Consider the following 21103-nt stretch of genomic DNA (forward strand, 5'->3'; position numbering starts at 1 on the left):
ACCATGGCCTGTAAAAATGGGATCCAACATTAAGTCCCCCTGCCTCACCAGGAGCTGGCTAACCAATATGTTTTGCTCAGTCCATAAGATATTGGTGACAAAGCACTGTATCCACTTGATTAGAATCATGAGTCCCTAGTTATATCCCATCTAAGAATGGCAATAGTTAAAGCCTGTATTATCCTATTACCCTCTACAATAAAGAGAACACGACATAGGTAACCATTTCTGTGATCAACTAAGACAAGGTGTCTGGTGTCTACTGACGTGTTCACAAATGTCATTGGTATATGGATAATGCACTGTTAAAGGCATATGCTATATCCTGCAGATTTACTGCATGTACCTTACTACATGTCCTATAAGTAAGCTTGCTCGTCCTCTAAGAAAAAGTGCTTAAGAAAGCAGCAGCCACGAAAATAGACTGAGAAACAAACCAATGGATATCACACGGTATAATTCCAAAAGAAAATGTTACTTACCTGTATCAATGTGCAGCTAGTCTGGTGTGCATTAAAACATTGTAGGATTCTTCTGCTGTTTACTGTTTGCTTACGTTGAAAGTCTAACCATTGTTTGCTTACCTTTCCTCATGCAAACAGGTAACAGCTTGTGTTTTAGCTTGAATGTATCAAGACTGGCAGAAGACTGAAAGCAAACGTGGAGAAGGTCTATCCCACAGGGCCTCTAACGCATTGTTAAAGATAGAAACATGCTAAGCAATATGCTTTACTCTTTTTCCCCAGACCTCTGGGAAAAGACACTTTAACTCTGACTATTAGCCGCCACTTGTTTTTTCTTCTCTCAGTAGCAGGCAGTGTGACATTCTTTTTAAAGTAATGCACTAGTCACAATTCTTTGTGCCCTTCAATCTGAGGCTGTCTGAGGCACTGGTTTGATTTGTTAAATTACTGAGAACCAAAATGTTTCTCTTGTCATGCCTTCTTTTTCTATACATCCCATTTTTTTTGTGTTCAGGCTTTTAATGTTTACTCCATTAATAGTCACAAGAGAAGGTGGTGCATACAGGCAGGAATATTTGGCCTTGTGTGATGGTCCACAAGTGTACCCAAGGAAGCAGGTTATTTTGTTCATGTGAGGAAGGCTGCTCCTCCCATTCTTATGTTCCTCCTGTAGCCCCTGGCTCCACCAAGACTGCAATGACAATGGAATGCTCAGCAACCTCTGCCCAAGGACACATAATTGCTGTGTAGTTGTGCCACTCTCCAGTAGTCTCCCTTAAGGAGTTTAGTGGTGGAAATGAAACTACTACTAATATTATAGCACCATGTGTGTGCAATGGCACATAGGCTGTTATCTGTGTGTTTAACTCCAGCTGCTCCTCATGTATTTGAAGATGTACCAAAGAACGCATGATGCAGAAGCTTGAGGACCGAGATGTCTTTTCTATGTATTCCACTTAACTAAATCAGAGATAAGTGGTTTGTTAAATCTATGTTTGTATATTACTAAGAGCAATGCAGATAATCAGTATTTGATTGTTTTGTTTTTTATTGAGGAACTTTAGTAACATTAGTATGCAGTTTGTAAGAATCACTTCTATTTAGTGTGAATCGATATCTGATTCAGTGCTAGAAGGTTGTTTTTCTTGCCACCTTTTTATAGTCTGCAGTTTTTGAATTTCAATTCAAGAGTTAGATGTGTAAGACATACATTTTTCTCTCGTTTTCTTTTCACTTTTATTTCTTATTTTTTCTTTCTCCCTCATTTTACTGCTGTAGTCATTTGCACAAATGACTAAAAATAAAACCATTGCGATACAACTCATCTTCATTGGTAGGAATTGCAGGATAATTGTATAAATATTTACCAATTATTCCTAGGATTATGAAAAAGAAATGTAGAGAAGATTTTTCATTAAAGGCTTGAAAAAGCGTGGATGTCACGATACACGCGATGGCTGTGTTTTTTGTCTGTTCATTTTATGATCTATGTACAATGTTATTTTGCACTTAATAGAACTATGACATGTAAAGATACTTAAAGTATAATGATAAATTGATTTCAAATATCTACTACATGGTGATGAGACATTCACTGATGTGATAGTCACAGAATGAGAACTGTGATTCAAAAATGTATTATACATTGATGATTACACAAACATTGGTTTGCTATTAACAAGACTGATATGTTGTAACTAACAACATTAATTTTGAGAAAATGGAATTGTATTCTTGATTTTCTTAGGTGCCTCTTGCAGGATTTTTATTAAACGTTTTTACTAACAATACCATCTTTTTAAACTGGAACTAAAACTGCTAGTGGCCGGTGAGAAACTAACTTTGAAAACAATGTTGAAGCAGAAGGATTCTTCCAATAGCCCTTGCTCTAGGAAAAAGGAGGCAAAATATCGTTAACAAAATAAAAAAAGGGAAATATTTGTTTTTTTCTGCGTGGAACATTTTCCCCTGCACCATTCAGCCAGGTAGTAGAACCCAGATACACACTAATCCCTGTAAAATAGAGGTGTTGTGCCCGAACAAAAACAATTTCAACTTTATTAATTTCTCGATTTCCAATGTATTTCAGTAAAACTTTGGTAGAAAAATCTTAAACTCTGCACAACTTCACTGAAAGCTTATTTTAAAGCTACATTATCACCCAAAAGATGAAAAAAAGGTTTCATGTGAAAACGTACATCTTCAGTATGTCCGCAGAGTGTCAGGAGGGTTTTTTATTTGTAGGTTCTATAAAAATTTGCCTTCAGTGGATTTTTTTTGCGTCTGAAGATCAGTTGTAGCATGGTTGTAATTTGACTTCTCCATAGATTTTTCAGCTTTTGGCGTTAAATATGCTGCCTAATATCTATACTTTTCTTACTTAGCGGTCACAGTTACACAAGTTATGCTACGTGAATCACTGATGACGCAGCAGGAAAGAACAGGGTCTGGACTGTGATCACAAACTACTTTGATGGTGGCGCCATTTTTTGAGGAGCCAGGGCTAAAATGTACGTCAGTTTGAAAAATATATGTGATTTAGTGCTAATTTAAGAGTGGACGACGCTATAGGTGGCACCTATTACATAACGGTAGGTTTACACTAGGCAGAAAACCTACACAAATTAACTGTTCTGCCGTGCGGTGTGTTGCTATTACTATGCAGACAGGGGAAGGGGAAACCACACACATTAAGACCTGCCTTTCATAGATTAGTATGTGCACTGAACCACCAGAAATTGCTTGTCAGCAACACACCGAAGTAGTTGGAGCCTGTTAACTCAAATCAGGATTGAGACAGGCAGAAAGCTTATCTAGAATACTTTACTATTTGTAAGTCTCTTAACTAAGCCCCTCTCCCAGTTTCAAACATTCACAGTAAAATAGGCAGAAACCACTCGGCGCAAACAGTAAATAACAAGCAAACACATTCATCAATCCTATTCAAAACTGCATTCATTTACAATGAATGACTGTTCTGCATGGAAGTACAGAAGAACTTTGCATTACCATGGTCCTTTCTACTTCCGAAAGTAGAACAGATTAAGATTGTTAAATGATGTACCCAGTTGCAAAAATGCCTTGCATCAAGAAACGCCCCGAAGGAAAGTTTGGTACATATACAATTATTATAGATGAGCCCTATCAGGATGCACTGTTTTTAACAAACAGTGATCCTTTAGCGTCCTTTTGAAATAATTGCTGTATGTCGTGTAGCCGTAATTTGGTGCAAAAAGTGAAATATTTTCATGACAGAAGAAATCAAACTTTTCATATGGCTTGAAATATATCTAAAGTATTCAAAATTTGTATTTCCTGTTGAACAAAAAATCCTTCAACCATTACATCAACTGGGAACGTTTTCACTATGTAGGCAAAAATATTACCTCTCTAAGTGCTTGAATAAAGCAATTATCTGAAAGTTGGCCAGTTAAACTATATGCGTGCGGCATTGCACACTTTAGCTTTCTGCTGGACTTTATTTTGTTAAAAACTGCAAATTATAGAGCAGACTGGATTAAAGAGCAAGTGCTGCAAATTCATAAGTGACCGGAAAAATCTGCAGTCCCTGAATCAGGTTTTCCCAGAAACGTAAATTATAACCGATGTACAGTACTATCATATGGTGCCTGTTTTCTTCAATGTACATGTGCCCGCAAAATCTTAGCTGGATTGTTTGTTTTCAATTTATATACATTTTTATGTATAACGTATTACATAGTATTTCATACAAAAGAAGCCAATTTCATCCGTAGCTTTCAAATAGTATTTGGTCTACTTGGGTGCTAATTGGAAACACAAATGTATGGGGATAAAAGAGCATGAGGTGAGGGAGAAATAGACCTCTGGGAGGAGACAACATCTAATCAATGGAAATTGCAACAGACTGGTAACAATAGCTATTTCAGACAACTGTGCTGTCAAGCCAGACCTAAAAATGGTACTGAGGTGTATCAATGACAACTACTGTAATCATCATTAGCTTCGACAAAGCATCATTAAACTAGACATTCGCATATTCCTTGTCATTATGGTAGTAAAATGCTTTAGGTGACAATAGGAGGCTAGAGGTAGGAATTGTAATTTTATTTATATAGTGCTTACCACCCCTGATGAGGGATTGAAGCACTTTATGGCAAGTAGCACACTACTCCGGAACCCAAGATTAGAGGTTAATAGTAGATTAGTGATTTTTTTTTTTAAATTCCTTTCTGCATTAGTGGTGTTAGGTTTGTGTTCTTTATTTTTACACACAAGAATGCCAAAACAGTTTATGGTCAGTCGGAGTTGATGGGCAGGGTGCGGCTAGGTCTTTGGGGGGAGGTGGGCGGGGTTATGTCACTGAGACCATCGGGACAGCAACTCCGGTCTTATCTTCGTGTACAAGTAGGATTGTGCTATGGAAGCCAAAAACCTGGACATCAAGAACAGGGATGCAGACTTTCAATACATAAGAACCTTGTGCAACTACATACCGCTTCAGAGGGAAGAAGCCAGGTCACTTAAGAATGACTTACTGAGGTGAAAGGGGGTGTGGGGATTTAGGAGAGGAAGAGTGTGGAGAATGGACCATTTAAGTTCCACCTTAATAGTAAATTACCGAGGCGGATTACCCATGACTAATCTGCCTGTCTGGCTTGTAAAACCTTTCAGTGCAAAAAGATCATTTGGCACCAAAGTGATACACGGTAAGCGCATTACAGGATGCAGCTCTGGGGCTCTCCAGAGTCACCATCTGGATGTGGCAATGACAATATTAAGGAATATACTCAGAATGTGAAAGAGGCTTTGACCCCTGGGAAGTCTAAAATAGGTTTCCATGAAGAACTCTAATTTCAGAGGCCATTCTTCTTCAGAGGCCACGATAAACCAATGCCCAGGGCCAAGACCACTCCTTATCTTGCACAGACAACAAAGCCAGTGGTGCCCACTGTCCCTCTGCCTTGAAAGGCATCTTTGGTGTTTGAGAATCATTGTACTCCAAAACTTAAGCTTCAACAGGAACACTCAAGTCTGTCTTGGAATTAAAATCTACTCAAAAGCGAGTCTCAATCAAGACTCCAAGCAAGACCCCATCCTTAACACAAAGAAGAGCAGCCTGATATACAACTGGAGAATTTATAGAGACAAAGTCCATACGTCAGTGGCAGATCACCATGAGATCAAGCCACATGCGGTGTGAGAGGATGACCACCTACCCAGCGCTCTTCAATGAGACAATGGTCACTCTCCTCCACATCACGGAACCTGACCCCCTTGGCGGTCCGCCAGACACAGCGGTCTGTATAGTTCTGGCCATGGCTAAGGAGCATGCGCAAATGCTCCACAAAAATGAAAGGACCCAGTGAATGAACGAGTGGCTCCTCCTACAGTGGAGAGACTACAAAACATCGAAAAATACCATATTAATTCATGGATATGTTCTACCAGATTACATGTGGTCCACACAGCAAGAAATAACGTGTCCAGAAAGGTTTTGGGAGCTACCCCTCCACTTAATAAGGAGGAGTGTAAGAAAATCGATGCTGCAGGTAAACTTGTAGCTGTGGGGGCTGCACAGAAATGGTACAAAGACACCTCCATTCTCCTGCTCTGCTCTGTCAGGACCAAATAGATAGTCACTACCTGTCTTTTTCCCCGTACACACAAGAATCTAAAACACAAGATCACCGGCATGCAATTGTGAAAAACTGAAGGGTAGTTAATTTCCTGGTGGTCTAACATCGGAGCCATAACTGTAATCATGCTGGGTATTACTGCCAGTAATATACAGATTTATTAAATCCATAGGCCATCTACTACCATCTCAAAATAATCAAAAGAATAGGATCATGTTGGCACACCATCGAGCAACAGCTGATAGAGTACATCCTGACATTAATTCCCACCTGCAGTGTCTCCTGGAGGATGAAAGTGAGTAAATTGCAGGTTAAGCAACAGTAGCTAACTGCCACCGGAACCTAGACTAAAAACTGCATGACGACGGAACAAACAGTGAATTAGGGACCCCAGGCAAAAAGGCTAAGTCCGGGTCATTCCACCTTATAAGATCCAGACGCAACCAATGTAAATGAAGTTGCAGGGCCACTTACCATTTTGAAATAACCTTTCCAAACTCTAAATATGTTCTATCTGTCCTCCTTTACTGCTTCTGCACTTGGCAATGTGTTTGGGACACCGCCTGAATTGTCTCCTACCTAACAAATTTATCAAATATGCAGCTGAGAGATTACCTATTTTGTACTTTGAGCACCCGCAGATGTGAATTGAGACCCAAACCCTGGAGGGCCCAATTTGAGCCACAGCATCTGTATATCCGAGAGACAGCCAGCATAGGACATTCTCAACAATTTTCCAAGGGGAAGAGCGTCTTTCTGTGCTACTCCACTCCATACTTATGTACACGACAACACAAAAATATGTGGTCTCCTTTAACACATTCGTATACCGGGACATGACTGTTGAAATAGTCTGGTCGGCACTCAAAAGATACTACAAAATCAATAGATCCATACCAGGTAATACATTTATGGAATGACTAGACATGGGCCCTTCATGTACCACTGAATGTACATTGTGATCATTTTAGAAAACCTAGACCGTGTGGATTCATTCACACATCTACAGTAGAGGATTCTTACATATTCACACATGGAACAGGATTCTAAAATGTTAACCGAAAAATAAATGAAACAAGCAACAAACGAAAGGTATAAAACCACTTATCGCAGGGACAGATTTGAAATCATAATACATGCAATATACATAAAACCTTCAAGGTGGGCATACTTTCTGGTAGATTCATTTTGGCTGGAGGTGGCAGGCTGCTCAGGATCCAGCATGACAAGCCGAGTAGGAAAAGAACAGCCATCACCTAAACTGTGTAACGAAAAAAACAGATTAAAGAAAATAGTTTTAGTGTAAATAGTTTTAAAAATGCTTTATTCGTTTTTTTGTTCTTAAAACAGAATAACAATGCAAAACAATACAACATAGCCACAAAGGTAATTTTTTTAAAATAGGTTTACTGATTTTTCATTTTGTTATAGCGCAAGAAACCATTCAAGAAAAATATTGTATAGTGGAAATAGTTTACTTGTTAAACATGCACTTGCATCATATTAAAGGCCCACAGACAATTCTGCATTCTCTATTCAATGCCACAGCATGCATTAGGTCACAGTTATATATTATCTCATGACTAACACCCATGGACAAGCTGGACTACCCGCTGGGCTGTGTAGTGCCTGTATACCAAATCATTCAATATGTTGCTAGGAAGTACTGGAACTCTAATGTACTCTTTATTGTACTCTTCTTTGTAACTTCACTTGCCACTCTAGAAATTTCATAGGGCTAAAGTTGTCCCTTTACTAAAGTATCTTGTCAATGTTCAGCATTCGCAGAGTCCTGGAGGTCTAGTATCTAGGAGAAATCAGTGAGTTCTTAAAGTATCGATGCTCACTCCACTAGATCTTCAGTAAGTTTGTCATCTTTCCTCACTGTCTTCATCAAACTCTCATCCACTGTGGCCCATTATGTCATATCTCTAATCCAAGTGTAAGATTTTGGTGCCTCTGGGCTCAGCTAATGTGTGGCGATTTGTTGTTTTGGCAGTACTGTACATAGTGTTGCTAACCTATTTTTTAACTGCCTTTCATCTTGTTTGGGATTAGCAGTGACATTGTTGAATTTTTAATTTGAAAGGGCACTTGTATAGCGCATTGCTACCCAGAGGCCTCCCAGCGCTGAACAGGACTAATCAGATGGGACTGAGGTGGATTAGGGGACCAGAATAGTTTTTAATTGTCTTCGAAAAACTAGGTGGTTGGGTTCCCTCCGGAGCTGGAGTGGCAATGCGTTTCATAGTTTGGCAGCATTAAGAGAAAAAAAGACGACTACCACTTCTGGCCCTCTTGACTCTAGGGACCGCCACCAAGTGGAGGTCATCCGACCGGAGTTTCCTATTAGCTTTATATGGACGAATCACAGGTAGAAATAATGGAGGTCCTTTCCCTTGAAGGGACTTATGAACAATACAGAGGGCTTTAAAATGTACCCTTTCCTTCACCGGCAGCCAGTGCGTTGAGCAAATAGATGGTTTAGCTGAGGTGCGGTTGGATACACCTAGCTGCACAGTTTTGGATCTTTTGTAATTTAGTCGTGACTGCCGTCGGGGCTCCTAAGTAAAGTGCATTGCCATAGTCAATCCTTGAAAGTATCGAAGATTGAACTAGGACTTTCTTAGCTAATGGAGGAAGAAGGGGAAGTACTTCCCTAGCCATTCTGAGCAGGCCGAAACAGGTGGCAACTGTCTTTCTTGCCTGCACCTTGAATGACAAGTTCTGGTCAAGCCAGATGCCCAGGCGCTTTATTTCAGTTTTAAGAACTGGAAGTGGGCCCATGCATGCTGGCCACAGGGACTCCAATGTCGCTGGGGCAGGGTTACCCAAAATCATGATCTCTGTCTTATCCCCGTTGAGCTTCAACTGTGAGGCATTCATCCACTTCGAGACCTCAGTTAGACATAGATAAAGGGCCTTGGTCTGGTGAGTTGCTTGGTTAAGAGCCACGACCAATTGGGTGTCGTCGGCGTGGGTTACCATTTGGATTCCAAATTGGGCAATGATTGCTGACAAGGGGGCCATATAAATATTAAAAAGAGTTGGACTTAATGACGAGCCCTGGGGACGCCACATAGCAGAGGCTGGGGTAGTGAGCTCACATCTCGTTCAAAGACCTGAAAGAGCCGACCCTCTAGGAAGGAGCAAAGCCATTTCAGGGCCGTAGCAGCTATTCCTATTTTTTTGAGACAGTGGATAAGGATACGATGGTTTACCGTATCAAATGCTGCGCTCATGTCGAGAAGGATGATGGCTGCCGACCCTCCGGAGTCCACGATCTTTCTACTTTCCTCTACTACGGCTACCAGAGCGGTTTCAGTGCTCTGTCGTGGGTGGAATCCGGTCTGAGAGGGGTGCAGAAGGCTATGAGATTCCCAAAAGTTGGAGAGTGTACAGTTAACATGTTTTTCTGCCACTTTGGCGATCCCAGGAAGTAGGGAGATAGGGCGATAATTACCCAACTCCACCGGGTCCAGATTGGGTTTTTTCAACAATGACTTTACCATTGCCCTTTTCCAATTAGGCGGTACTACTCCTGTGTTAAGGGAAGTATTAATCACATTTGCAACAGTAGGGGCGACTGTGAGTGCTATCTTTTCCAAAATGTTCATGGGTGCCGGGTCCCTGGGTGAGCCACTTTTCACCCGAGAGAGCAGGGTCAAAAGTGTTTATTGGGGAAAAGGACTTCAACAGGTGACTAGGGAGAGTGGCGCATTGATCGTCGCGTTAGTCCTCGACATGAGACAGCGATTTCAGGATGTTCTGAATTTTAGTGCTAAAAAACTCTGCCTGTTTATTGCATCGTTTACCTGATATATCAGGGGCGATAGGAGGAGCTGGGATTTTAATGAGTTTCTTAATGATGAGAAAGGTCTCTCTAGGAGAGTTTGATGCCAAAAGGATTTTTTTCTCATAGAAAGATGCTTGGGCCTTTTTAATTTCGGCTCTGTATTTGCAGACGGCTCTTCTATAATGGTTCTTCTTGCTGGCAGAGAAGTCTTTCCTCCAACTTCTCTCTTGCACTTTGCAACATTGCTTAAGAGCCCGCAATTCCACGGAGTACCAAGGAGATATATAGGAGCTATTGTTTTTTTTTGTTTTTTTTTTAATCAAGGTTTTAGGCAAGACCTGATTTAGTGAGTCTTCAATCCAGCTGCAGAAGCCCTTATTAGCTGCAACTGGACAGGAATCAAGTACAGGTCTGGTCTTATCCAATTCTTGAATCCATTGGTCTAGATTGAGCTTAGACCAAGGCCAACTCAAGGTCATTAAAGGTTGGACATGGGAGTTGAGGCTCCTGGGGCGCCGTGAAAGGGGAATAAGGAAGTGATCGGACCAAGGGATGGGGATGGGAATGGGAATGGGATCATCTCCTATAAGGTTCTCCAGATTGGAAAACAGAGTCAAGGCAGTGTCCTTTGATGTGGGTGGCGTGTAAGACCTTTTGGGATAGCTGCAGGGTCGCAAGGTCTTCTACTAATTTGACGGCTGTTACAGCTTTTGGCTAGACGAAGTGCAAGTTAAAATCGCCGAGGAGGGTAAAGTTGGCAGACATGCTGGCTAGGTTAATAGCAGTCTCTACCAATGCTTTGCAAAAGGAGCCTTCCGCTCCTGGGGGACGATAGATCAAGATGCCAGAAACCGAGAGAAGAGGGAAGAAATCAATTGAAAAATGCATATTCTCAGTCAGTCTGTGAGAGGGTTTCCGAGTAGGCGACAGGTGAGATGGTCTTTATAGAGAATCGCGATTCCTCCACCCTTGCCTATTACTCTGTCCACCCTCTGTATTAAATATCCCTGAGGGAGTGTCTCCACAATGTCTGGCTCTGAGCTGGAGTTCAGCCAGGTTTCAGTTAAAAACAGAACATCTGGGGCGAGCTCCTGAAGCATCATTGAGATCTCAATACTGTGTTTGGACATGGATCTACAATTAAGTAAATACAATTTGTAGAGACATGTACCTGCAAATGGAGTGGCGGTCGGAGGAGAGAGTGTAAACGGACAGTGTAGGCAGCTCTTCACCAGTTTATCACACTGAATCTGATGATAGCATTGGCTGTAGGTGCCCTGTGGAACTGGTGGAGCTGTGCGCTAGTGTAGTAAATACGATCCGGCGTAAAAGATGCAGGTGTCCTGGCCCCTGGACCCGATCGGGCGCGGATGGGCACAGACGGGCGTGCCATCGAGCGCTAAATACCTTTCTTCCGGGTAGGGTGGGTGGAGACTAGCCCGCAACCCTGCCCACTCCCAAGATGGCGGCCTCGCCTGTCTGCTGCTGGCCCACGGGAGTTCCCCAAACACCCTCCTGGGTGAGTAGGTAAGTGCAAAGTGCAAGAATAGCTCCTAACTTGTGCAAAATAGTTACTAGCTTGTGCCAAATAAGACAATGTCAGACAATTTAAAAACTGCGAAATAGTTAAAAACACCTCTGCTCCCGGCTCAAGCCTCAGGAGGATCAGGCAGGTGCATCAAAGTAGGGAGCTCCCAATGATTAATTGCAATTTCCTCACCATGCGACCAATTATTTTGCGCATGGGGACAAGGTGATGCATTTTTGGGAAAAATGCTTTCGAATCTCAACATTACAGACAAATGGAGGAATGTTCAGAATAACTTTTACTCTGCATTAGCAACATGAGTTGGGCTTTATAAACCTAGCTAAATTGAGCCAGTTTAAACCACGTATTACTAGATATTTATTTTACTTGGCTATATGCCTCATTTGATTCCTGTTCCATAAGTGTATCTTAGCAGTCCAAAACTCACCTCTTCTTGGCCTCAACAGCACAACCTTCTCAGTTCTGACAAAGCACTCTACAGGGGTTAGTAATCAATAGTCAAACAAACAGTTACTGCTGCTCCTGTGTTCTAATATATCGAAAAATTGCATCAAAAATATCCCAGGTATAGAACAGGTTCCCACATGTCAGGTACTCCATAGCAAAAAGAACAATTGATGGACAGAATGGCAAACAATGTCATGCATTCACCCCAGTACAGAGATCTGGGACTAAATCCATCGTTTTTTTGCTCCCCATGCCATTCCAGTTTGAACCCAGCCATATCCATATCACTCTTGACCTTGTGCCCAATGTGAACAGTCCAGCCCGAACTGCCAGGCCAGGTCCACCCTGGACTGGAAACAAGCATCCTAGGACCAGTTTCGGGGGTTTCAACCCTCATCAGCCAGGATAGCTCGACTCCAGTGGTATGGGGAGCACGGGACCCACGTCTGGGCATACCCGTCCCACTCAGGGTGACAAATGCAAAAAGAATAATTGATGGACAGACTGCAGAACAATGTCATACATTCACCCCAGTACAGAGATCTGAACCTAAATTCATAGTTGTTTTGCTCCCCATGCCATTCCAGTTTGAATCCAGCCATATGCAAATCAGTCTTGACCCTGTGCCCAATGGGAACAGTTTAGCCCGAACTGCCAGGCCAGGTCCTCCCAGGACTGGAAACAAGCATCCCAGGACCTGTTTCGGAGTTTCGCCCCTCAGCAGCTAGGCTGAGGGGTGATGCCCCCGAAACCGGTCCCAGGATGCTTATTTCCAGTCCAGGGAGGACATGGCTTGGCAGTTAAGGCTGGATGGTTCCCATAAGGAACAGGGTCAAGACTGACTTGCATATGGCTGGGTCCAAACTGGGGTGGCGTGGTGAGCAAAAGAATGATGGATTAAACAAAGACCCTTGTGACTAGGGGTTAAAGTTTGCATTGCACAGCATTCCGTCCATCTATGGTTTCTTTTGCATTTGTCACTCTAAGTGTGAAGGGTATGCCTAGACATGGGTCCCGTGCTCCATAGCAGCATCTTAAGAACCTATGAAATAGAACTGAAAGTCCAGTCAATAAAATCCTGCATACTCATTCCCTGCCCCCAATACTTTTCCAAACGGTCCACGGCACCCACAGCTGCTGTAGGTTTCACTTTATTTGCTGCTCTACACCAGCTTAGGTTTCTACACTAGGAATCACTTACAGAGGCCACTGGACTGCCACATATTTGAATATGCTTCCATTTATAATGGAAAAACTGTTTATGTATCATAAGTGAGGGAAGAGACCGACAAAAAACACAGATTTATATAGAAACAAACATTTTAAAATCAATAACAAATTGGTTTCAAAACGCAAACATCAGGCTTATAAAAATAATGGTTTTGTTTAATTTTGTGTTAAAACAATTACCTACAATGTGTCATTCTTTTACACTTCATGGTCTACAAGGGTAAATGTGTGTGTGCTGAATGTAACAAAGTCACTAGGGCAAAATTAATACCTAGGGAAAGCTTACTACACTAGTGTGCTCAGATGTGATCCTCTCACAGTTACAAGGAACACATATGCAAAAAGACAGGCAGTTGTGCGGTGCATTTACTGCAAGTGATATGATAAATAAACACAATTTGGGTGATGCGCTACTGCTGCAGACGGAATTGCTGTAGGTAGAACTGGCAGGAACCGAGGCCTCTTTTTCATCACTGCATGTTCCAGTAGTGGGTGGATTCCTAACCCTGGCACATCAATCCTGGGAAGTATGTGAACATTTTGTTGTTTAAAGGGTGGGAGATGTAGTTAAGTTGGGCTCTGACTGAGCTTCGAGGTACCATATAGTGGCTCAGCTTAGAATCTCTGCAAGAGGCCCGTTACTAGAAGGAGATCTCACTGTAACGTGCATCTAACTGCACTGTGTCTACAGATGCAACAAACCCTCTTGAGGTGTCAAGTAGGCGAGTGCTGTTCATAGAAAGTTTTGACATTTTAGAACCTGAAACCAAGTAAGGATCATCTCTACCACCTATCATATAGCCAAGAGGGATGAGAAAAGAGTCAGAATAAATATTTCTAGTTCAGTCATCAAGAAGTAGATGGAAAAAGAGGAAACGAGAGCAATATCCTACTAAAGAAATCTGGGCTTTTAAAAAAAAAAAGCAGGGATTGGGTGGATAGTCTTCATAACATTTTTCTTCGGATAATGAGAAATGTTAACGCTTCTATCATGACCTAGGAGAGATTCTGGTTTATGGGAAACTAGTTAATCCTGCGCCAAACTAATTTTCCCCACTGCTGCATTATAGGATCTATGACAAAAAAAAAAAAAACTAACTGTCTTTATTGCCAAATAGCACATGTCAACTTACAACATATTGCGCCTACAACCCTGAGGCCGGCTGTACTCCCGCACCCCGTCACATAAATCCAGTAGCTTATCCCACATCCCTGAGGTCGGGCATAGCTGTACCCCGAATTAGTCCAGACGGCATGCAGCCCCATTAGTGTGGCGGTGCGCCACAGCCTATTTGCCCTCCCCCACGGAGGAGTCACAGTATGCTTGCATCTTTTATTGATTTAATCAAACACCCCAAACTACCACCCCCACCCCCCCAACTTCCCCTCCTCTAGGCATCCGATCAGACCCTCCCTATCTGCGAATTCCCCAATTGCTATCAAATAGCTCTGTGCACACTGAATACTTCCCCCTCTCCTGCCTGACTCAGAGCGCGCTTGCCCCCATCACTCACAGCTCCCCTCCCATCACTGCTGACCCCCTTCCGCCTACCAGCTCCCGTACCGGCCGCCCACGCCCACGGCTCTCCCCCGGACAGTCAGCAAACGTCCCCCAATTGGTCCCTAGACCCTCTGTCTCCCAGTTCCCGACCCGCTCCTGTCTCCGCTTCCCCCTCCAGGGCCCCCCTCTGTCCCTTGAGGCGCTCTGTGTATAACCCCCAAAAATTCTTCGGCCTACTGCGCGGCGGTAGCAGCTCACTATACACCTCGGTTTGCGTACAGCAGTACAGGACATCTCGAGCCCATTGGTCCATTGTGGGTAGTGGTCCTCTCATCCAGCACATTGCCACCCTTTTCCTAAGGATCTATGACAGTTTCTTGCAGAGTCCTTTTACAATAAGTGGGTCTGATCCAGAAAGATCTAGATCTTGAATTATCAACAACATATAAAAAGCTTTCCGTGTTCCAGCACTTGTATGATGCTGGCCCACAATTTTAATTTTGAATCTTTATATCAAGACACCTTTGGCAAGCATCTGCCAGAGTAAAAAGTAAAAAGTCTCATCCCTCACCCCCATCCTGTTCCATTTTTTTTTTTTTTTTTTTTAAGTATTATTGAGCATATATTTTCTACGCACCAGAAAGAAACAATATTTTTAATCTCTCACTAAAAAGGGGAAGCATATCTAGCAACTTTAAGACTGCTTATTGTGAGGTCTCCCTTAAAAAAGCCAGCACTGGACTAACAGGACCCTGCTATTTGTTTTGTTTAACAATTATGTCCGTTGCCATTTCCAACCGACTTTGGCAGACGCCATCACACTGCCATTAAAGAATGGCATACTACATAGGATCCCTTCCAGGGCAGATTTAGGTCTAGAATTAGCACTGAAAGTGTTGTTCAGGGAAATTGTCAGCAGGTGGGAGTGGTGATTTGATCGAACTGCATCTCTCAGATGATTGCAACACAAGCCACCGATAGGAAGCCACTTTTCGGTAGCGAGGATTCCAGAGTATTGCCCTCAATTCATTTCAAATAGTCCAGAAAACTGGGATTGGGACATCTCGAACTTCCAAACCTTCACTCCTTTATGAACTTCTTTATCATTTGCCCTTTTCCTTGTATAAAATATAACTGCAATATCTTCCAAACATATAACAAATTCACTATCGTTACCTGATCTTATGCTAGCCCATTTCACTCATACATTCATTGTATGTATATCTTCATTGTAAGCAGGTCATTCCATTAAAACTCATTACCACCCCCGCCAAAAAGGCTCCATGAGGCTTTTTTGGGTTGACAATTCTCTGCCGCATGCTTTATCCTAGTGAGAGTTATCTTCAGCGCTAGAGTTACTTTCTTTTTATATGGGGAGCTCCCGCTGATTGCATGTCATTCTGTGGATGTTCCACTACTGACTTGATCAAATTGTTCAATGTTTCTAAATTGTGTGCCACTGTATTATCCTTTCTTACTTGCTTTATTCTTCTCTCATCAGCCAGAGACACCTCCAACAAATCCATAATACATGCCTGTATCGCGGGCCGCTTAAGGAAGAACCAATGTATTGCAATCGTCCATTTCAATAAGAGCAACCCCAATGCTGCAAACCTAGATAAGAAAAATGTCTTCTTGGGCAGAAGGCTTAATCTTAGAAGATTGTGTTTTCCAGAGGTCTTTATGCCAATGTCCAACACAAACCGTAATCTGGTCATAACTCCCTCCCAATATTCCATCAGGACTCTGCATGTCTAGGTCATGTGCATGAAGGTGGCTTCTCGACTTAAGATTCAGGCGCACTGATGACATACTCTGTTACACCCTATTCAGCCTAATGGGTGGAAGGTATGTGTGGTGTAGGAAGTGAAAGTGTGTTTAGTTAAACCTAGAATTGCTAGCTACATTCTGTACAAAGGTGGATGCTCTCGGTCCTCCAGATGTTCAGGCAGGTCATAATCCCAGGCCTGAAGTGTTTTCAGGGGTGTTTTCCTGCTATCATCCTTTAGAGCATCATATAACCGAGAGAAGTCTTTTCCTCGAGCTTGTTACCAACATCACTTCCAATGAGCAAGAGGTGTCTGGAGTAATGGTGAAACTAGTCCAAATCTTTTTGGCAAATTAGAAAACTAGAGTAACTGAATTGGAACCATTCTAACATGACTTTGAACTCATTGAACGTTATAAATGCATAATCAGGGTAAAAATCCCTAAAAAATGGGAACATTCCTAGCACAATTTGGATATAATCTTGCTCTGTGTTATAAGCCTAAATGGTTGTAGCCACAACCTTGGCAGCGATCTAGAAAATGGTGAACCCCCTAAAATATGACTGACTGCTATTTCCCATGCTGCTTCCACCTGTTGCATAACAAGCAGACAACCCTCTGGCTGGTGATTTCACCTCATTTAACAAATCATGACTTTGTCTACCCACTCACGTCGATAACATCAGGAGGCTGTAAAGTTCCTTGAAGGCCACCCTGGAAAGGTGGCACAAGGGATTTTATAGAGTGTAGACATGTCTTTGGAGAAACACTATCTTTGCTATCCTACCCAATGTAGATACAGCCAGCCCATTCCAAAACTGAATAGGCAACCTAAGAGCCTACAGAAACCTACCCCTGTTGCAGTAGTATTGCTTTTCTACTTTCTATGCCCAAATATCTGATCTTGTCCAGTTTCCACCTCCACTTCATCCCAGGAAGGTCATTCAAGCACAACCCCACCACAGGGAAAATAACTATTTTATTCTTGTTTATAAATAGACCGGATGCCCTCCCAAAATATTCTAGTTCTACCAGGAGATGAGGAATTGAGAACAGTGGTGGCCTCAGATATAACAATGCATCATCCCCATGCACAGACACTATATGTGCTGTATCCGTGTTTATTCCACAGGTGTGCAGTGATGTTGTCTGTTGCATCACAAGTGGCCTCGAAGCAATGCAAATGGAAGCAGGTAAAAGGGAAAACCTTCTTTGGTTTCTTTCTCTATGACCCACCAATGTGGGACAAGGCCCCTCGGAATGCACCTGTGCTGTAGGCTCAGAGTACTGAAAATTAACATAGCTAAGAAAATTGGGACCAAAACCCATTTCTTCCAAAACCAGCCACATATAGCCCATGTCAAGGGTATTGAAAACTATTTCTACGTCAACTGCCACAGAACACTATCCAGATCGGTGTGTGATATGGAGTGCATGACATGATTAAGTCTCCTGAGATTCATGTATGTTTTTCTATCCTTTTGACCTTCAATGGAGGTCTCTAACTAGCAAATTGCATTTCTTTGGTATCCAAATCTTCTTCATGTATACATGGGTAATATACAGCTCAATTCAAGTCTGAAATGTACTAACCAAGCAGACATGGATGGATAACAACCGGACACCTTTAGTTGAATCTCTCCAAATCAGAGGTTTTATTTGTCCTAATTGACTATGGGCCCCATGCTCTGGCCGGTGTCAATGAGTTCATGCCTCACAGTGGCCATGGCAGTAAACAATTATTTTTATTTCCTTTTATTCAGAGGATTTCCTTGTGCCCCACAGCACTAATGAAGGCTATCCAGTGCTACTTCTACGCCTTTCCCGTAATAACTAATCCAGTTACTTCGCCGAGTAGAATTTTTACAAAAGTGCTATACTTCAGCCTTCCTAGTAAAGCTATGATTCATCTCCAAAGAATTCAAAACATGACAGCGAGACTAATGCTGAAAAAGAAAGATGTATTTTAATCCGTCCGCATTATGCATTAGTAGTTATCAATTGAACGAAAGCTGGAGTTAAGGAGCAAGAGAAGGGCAGGCAGACACTGTATAAGATAACCGGAAACTATTTCTCCCCCAATTCCTGTCAGTGTCCAAATCCAGCAGTGATCCAGTAGTACATACTCTCGTGTAGCAAACAAGTGGCAGAGTGGAAGCTATGTAGAACAGACCCTGTCTGCTGTCCCATAAGTGGCAGTGACAAGCGTGGTTCAGCGGTGCAGCTCAGGTGGCCGCTGCATAGCTGCACCACCTCCAGCAGCAGATCACAGAGGGGGAAGACCAAATAGCAGGATAAAGTGTTTCCAAGCATGATGCATATTAAAACTTTTAAGTGGCAAACAATAAACATCTTCAGCGGATACATTTCACATCAACATTCCATCAAATAAGAGTTAAGAAAAAAGCTGGTAAAAAAGCAACACAGAATCTTTAATAACTATAGTTACCTTGTGAAAATTGGGATTATCCAATACTTCACTTCATCTCCAAAGACTTCTTTCAAATTTTTGCGGAACCCAAGAGAGAAACCATTTTTGTCAGGGCCATTTCGAAATGATGGTGCGCGGAATGCCTCTGTGGAGAGCACAAAGCTGCTATTAACAAACAATATACAATTCAGTAACATTTATTAAATTTCAACCGTTGCAAAATGTATCCAAGATATTTTCAGAGCTTCAACAACCGGATCAAGAACTGTATGACTCCCTCACACTCATCAAATCCAACAAGCAGGGTAGCTAGTACACAGAAGACTCTGAGACACCAAACAACAATGTAAACAAGTAGAAAAGAATTGAACAGTCAAAATACCACCGACAGAACTACCTACAAGTCTGCACTCAGATGTTATTACCAGCAAATAAGAGACACCAAGAAAAAAGCACCAGAGGATCGCATCGAAAGAAGGTCCAACAGCTCCGATGAGATCTTATTGATTGTCAAGGATTTCACCTTGTCCTCAGTCACTGTTAACAACATTGCTTCCTCACAACAACTATGCGACAACCTATCTAACTTCTTCCACAGCAAAATTGTAAACATCTACAGTAACTTCGCACATCAACCCAACCCCAGAGACTTCATCGCTTACCTACCCACCACCAACCAAAATGGGCACCTGACCAAACTGACAACCCTCACAAGAAATGAGACAGTGGCAATCATGCAGACCATCCACTCAGGGGCTCCAATGGACCCATGCCCCCACCACATCTACAATCTGGGAAAATCACCAATCAGCACCACCCTGACCCACATCATCAACACCATCATCACGTCAGCCGCTTTCCCAGATGAACGGAAATGTGCAGAAATAAACGCCCTCCTCAGGAAGCCCACAGCAGACCCGAATCAAATGAGCAACATCCTACCCATCTCCCCGTTCCCTTATCCACCCAAAGTGATTGAGAAGGCCATCAACAAGCAACTCACAACCCACCTCAAACCCAATCATCTTTTAGACAACACTCGATCAGGATTCTGGATGAACCACAGCACTTAAACATCACTCATCGCAGCCACCGATTAACTATGATTCATCCTGGATTGAGGAGAAACAGCGGCCCTCATCCTGCTCGACCTCGCCTCAGTCTTCAACACTGTCTCCCACAACACCCTCATCAGAAGACTCAACGAGACTGGCATACAAGGATCCACTCTCATATGGATTTGTTCCTTCCTCACTGGAAGAATCCAAAGAGTCCAGCTGCCACCCTTCACATCAGATCAAGAAATTGATATGCGGAGTCACACAAGGATTGTTCCTCAGCCTCACCCATTTCAACATATACAGGACACCGCTACGCAACATCATCTGTTCACAAGTCATCACTCATGTCCTACGCCTGTGATACTAAACTCATCCTCTCCTGGACAGACAAGACAACCACCACCAGAACCAACTTAACCAACTGCATGACCATGGTAGCAGACTAGATGCAAATCAACTCACACAAGATAGAAATATTGGTCTTCGGCAACAAGAACCCACCATGAGACTCCACCTGGAGGATGTCGGAGCTGGGACCAAAACCCACAACCACAGACCATGCAAGAAATCTAGGAATCATCTTAGACGACAAACTGAACAGGACGGCTCAAGTCACAGTGTGCACCTCTAGCTTCCACATCCTACATATGCTGCAAAAGAATTTCAAAGGGTTTCCTCAGAACACTAGACGTACCGTCACCCAAGCACTCATCACCAGCAGGCTGGACTATGGCAACACTCTCTACGCTGGAATCTCCAAACAACTCCTACACAGGGTACCCACCACCGCTGCAATTCTCATACTCAACCTCCCACATTGCACCCACATCACACCACACTACACTACACTAAGCTTCACTTGCTCACCATTCACAAACCGGGCCAATTTAAACTTTTAACACACTCATATAAGGCCCTACACAACGCGGGACCAGAATACCTGAACAGCTGCACATTCTTTCCCAACCCACCAGACACATAAGCTCTGACTCACTCTCACACTCGCAGCATCCGCAAAAGCAAAACTAGAGGTCGCTCATCCTCCTACATTGCACCCAAGACATGGTACAACCTCTCTCAACACATCAGAGCCTCCTCCTCACTTCTTGAGTTCCACAAGAAGCTTAAAACCTGGCTCTTCGTATAAGCCCCTTGGGGACCACACACCTACACACATGCCCATGCACCTAGACACCATCTCGGGTGATTAGTTTGCTATACAAATCAACATAAGTGC

The 21103-nt window shown here is 42.8% G+C and overlaps 1 protein-coding gene across 1 annotated transcript in view; it reads right to left on the reverse strand.

Moving 5' to 3' along the window:
* ZDHHC20 (zDHHC palmitoyltransferase 20) overlaps window positions 1-21103 on the reverse strand; it is a 337926-nt gene that overhangs the window by 72065 nt on the left and 244758 nt on the right. Inside the window, exons 9-10 of the mRNA XM_085621583.1 lie at window positions 18824-18950; window positions 7254-7343 (exon numbers count right to left, since the gene is read on the reverse strand). Of these exons, the coding sequence (XP_085477709.1) occupies window positions 7254-7343; window positions 18824-18950 (217 nt within the window). The remainder of the gene's footprint in view (window positions 1-7253; window positions 7344-18823; window positions 18951-21103) is intronic.

This window comes from Triturus cristatus, chromosome 8 (assembly GCF_964204655.1).
Source record: "Triturus cristatus chromosome 8, aTriCri1.1, whole genome shotgun sequence".
NCBI classification, from domain to species: Eukaryota; Metazoa; Chordata; class Amphibia; order Caudata; family Salamandridae; genus Triturus; species Triturus cristatus.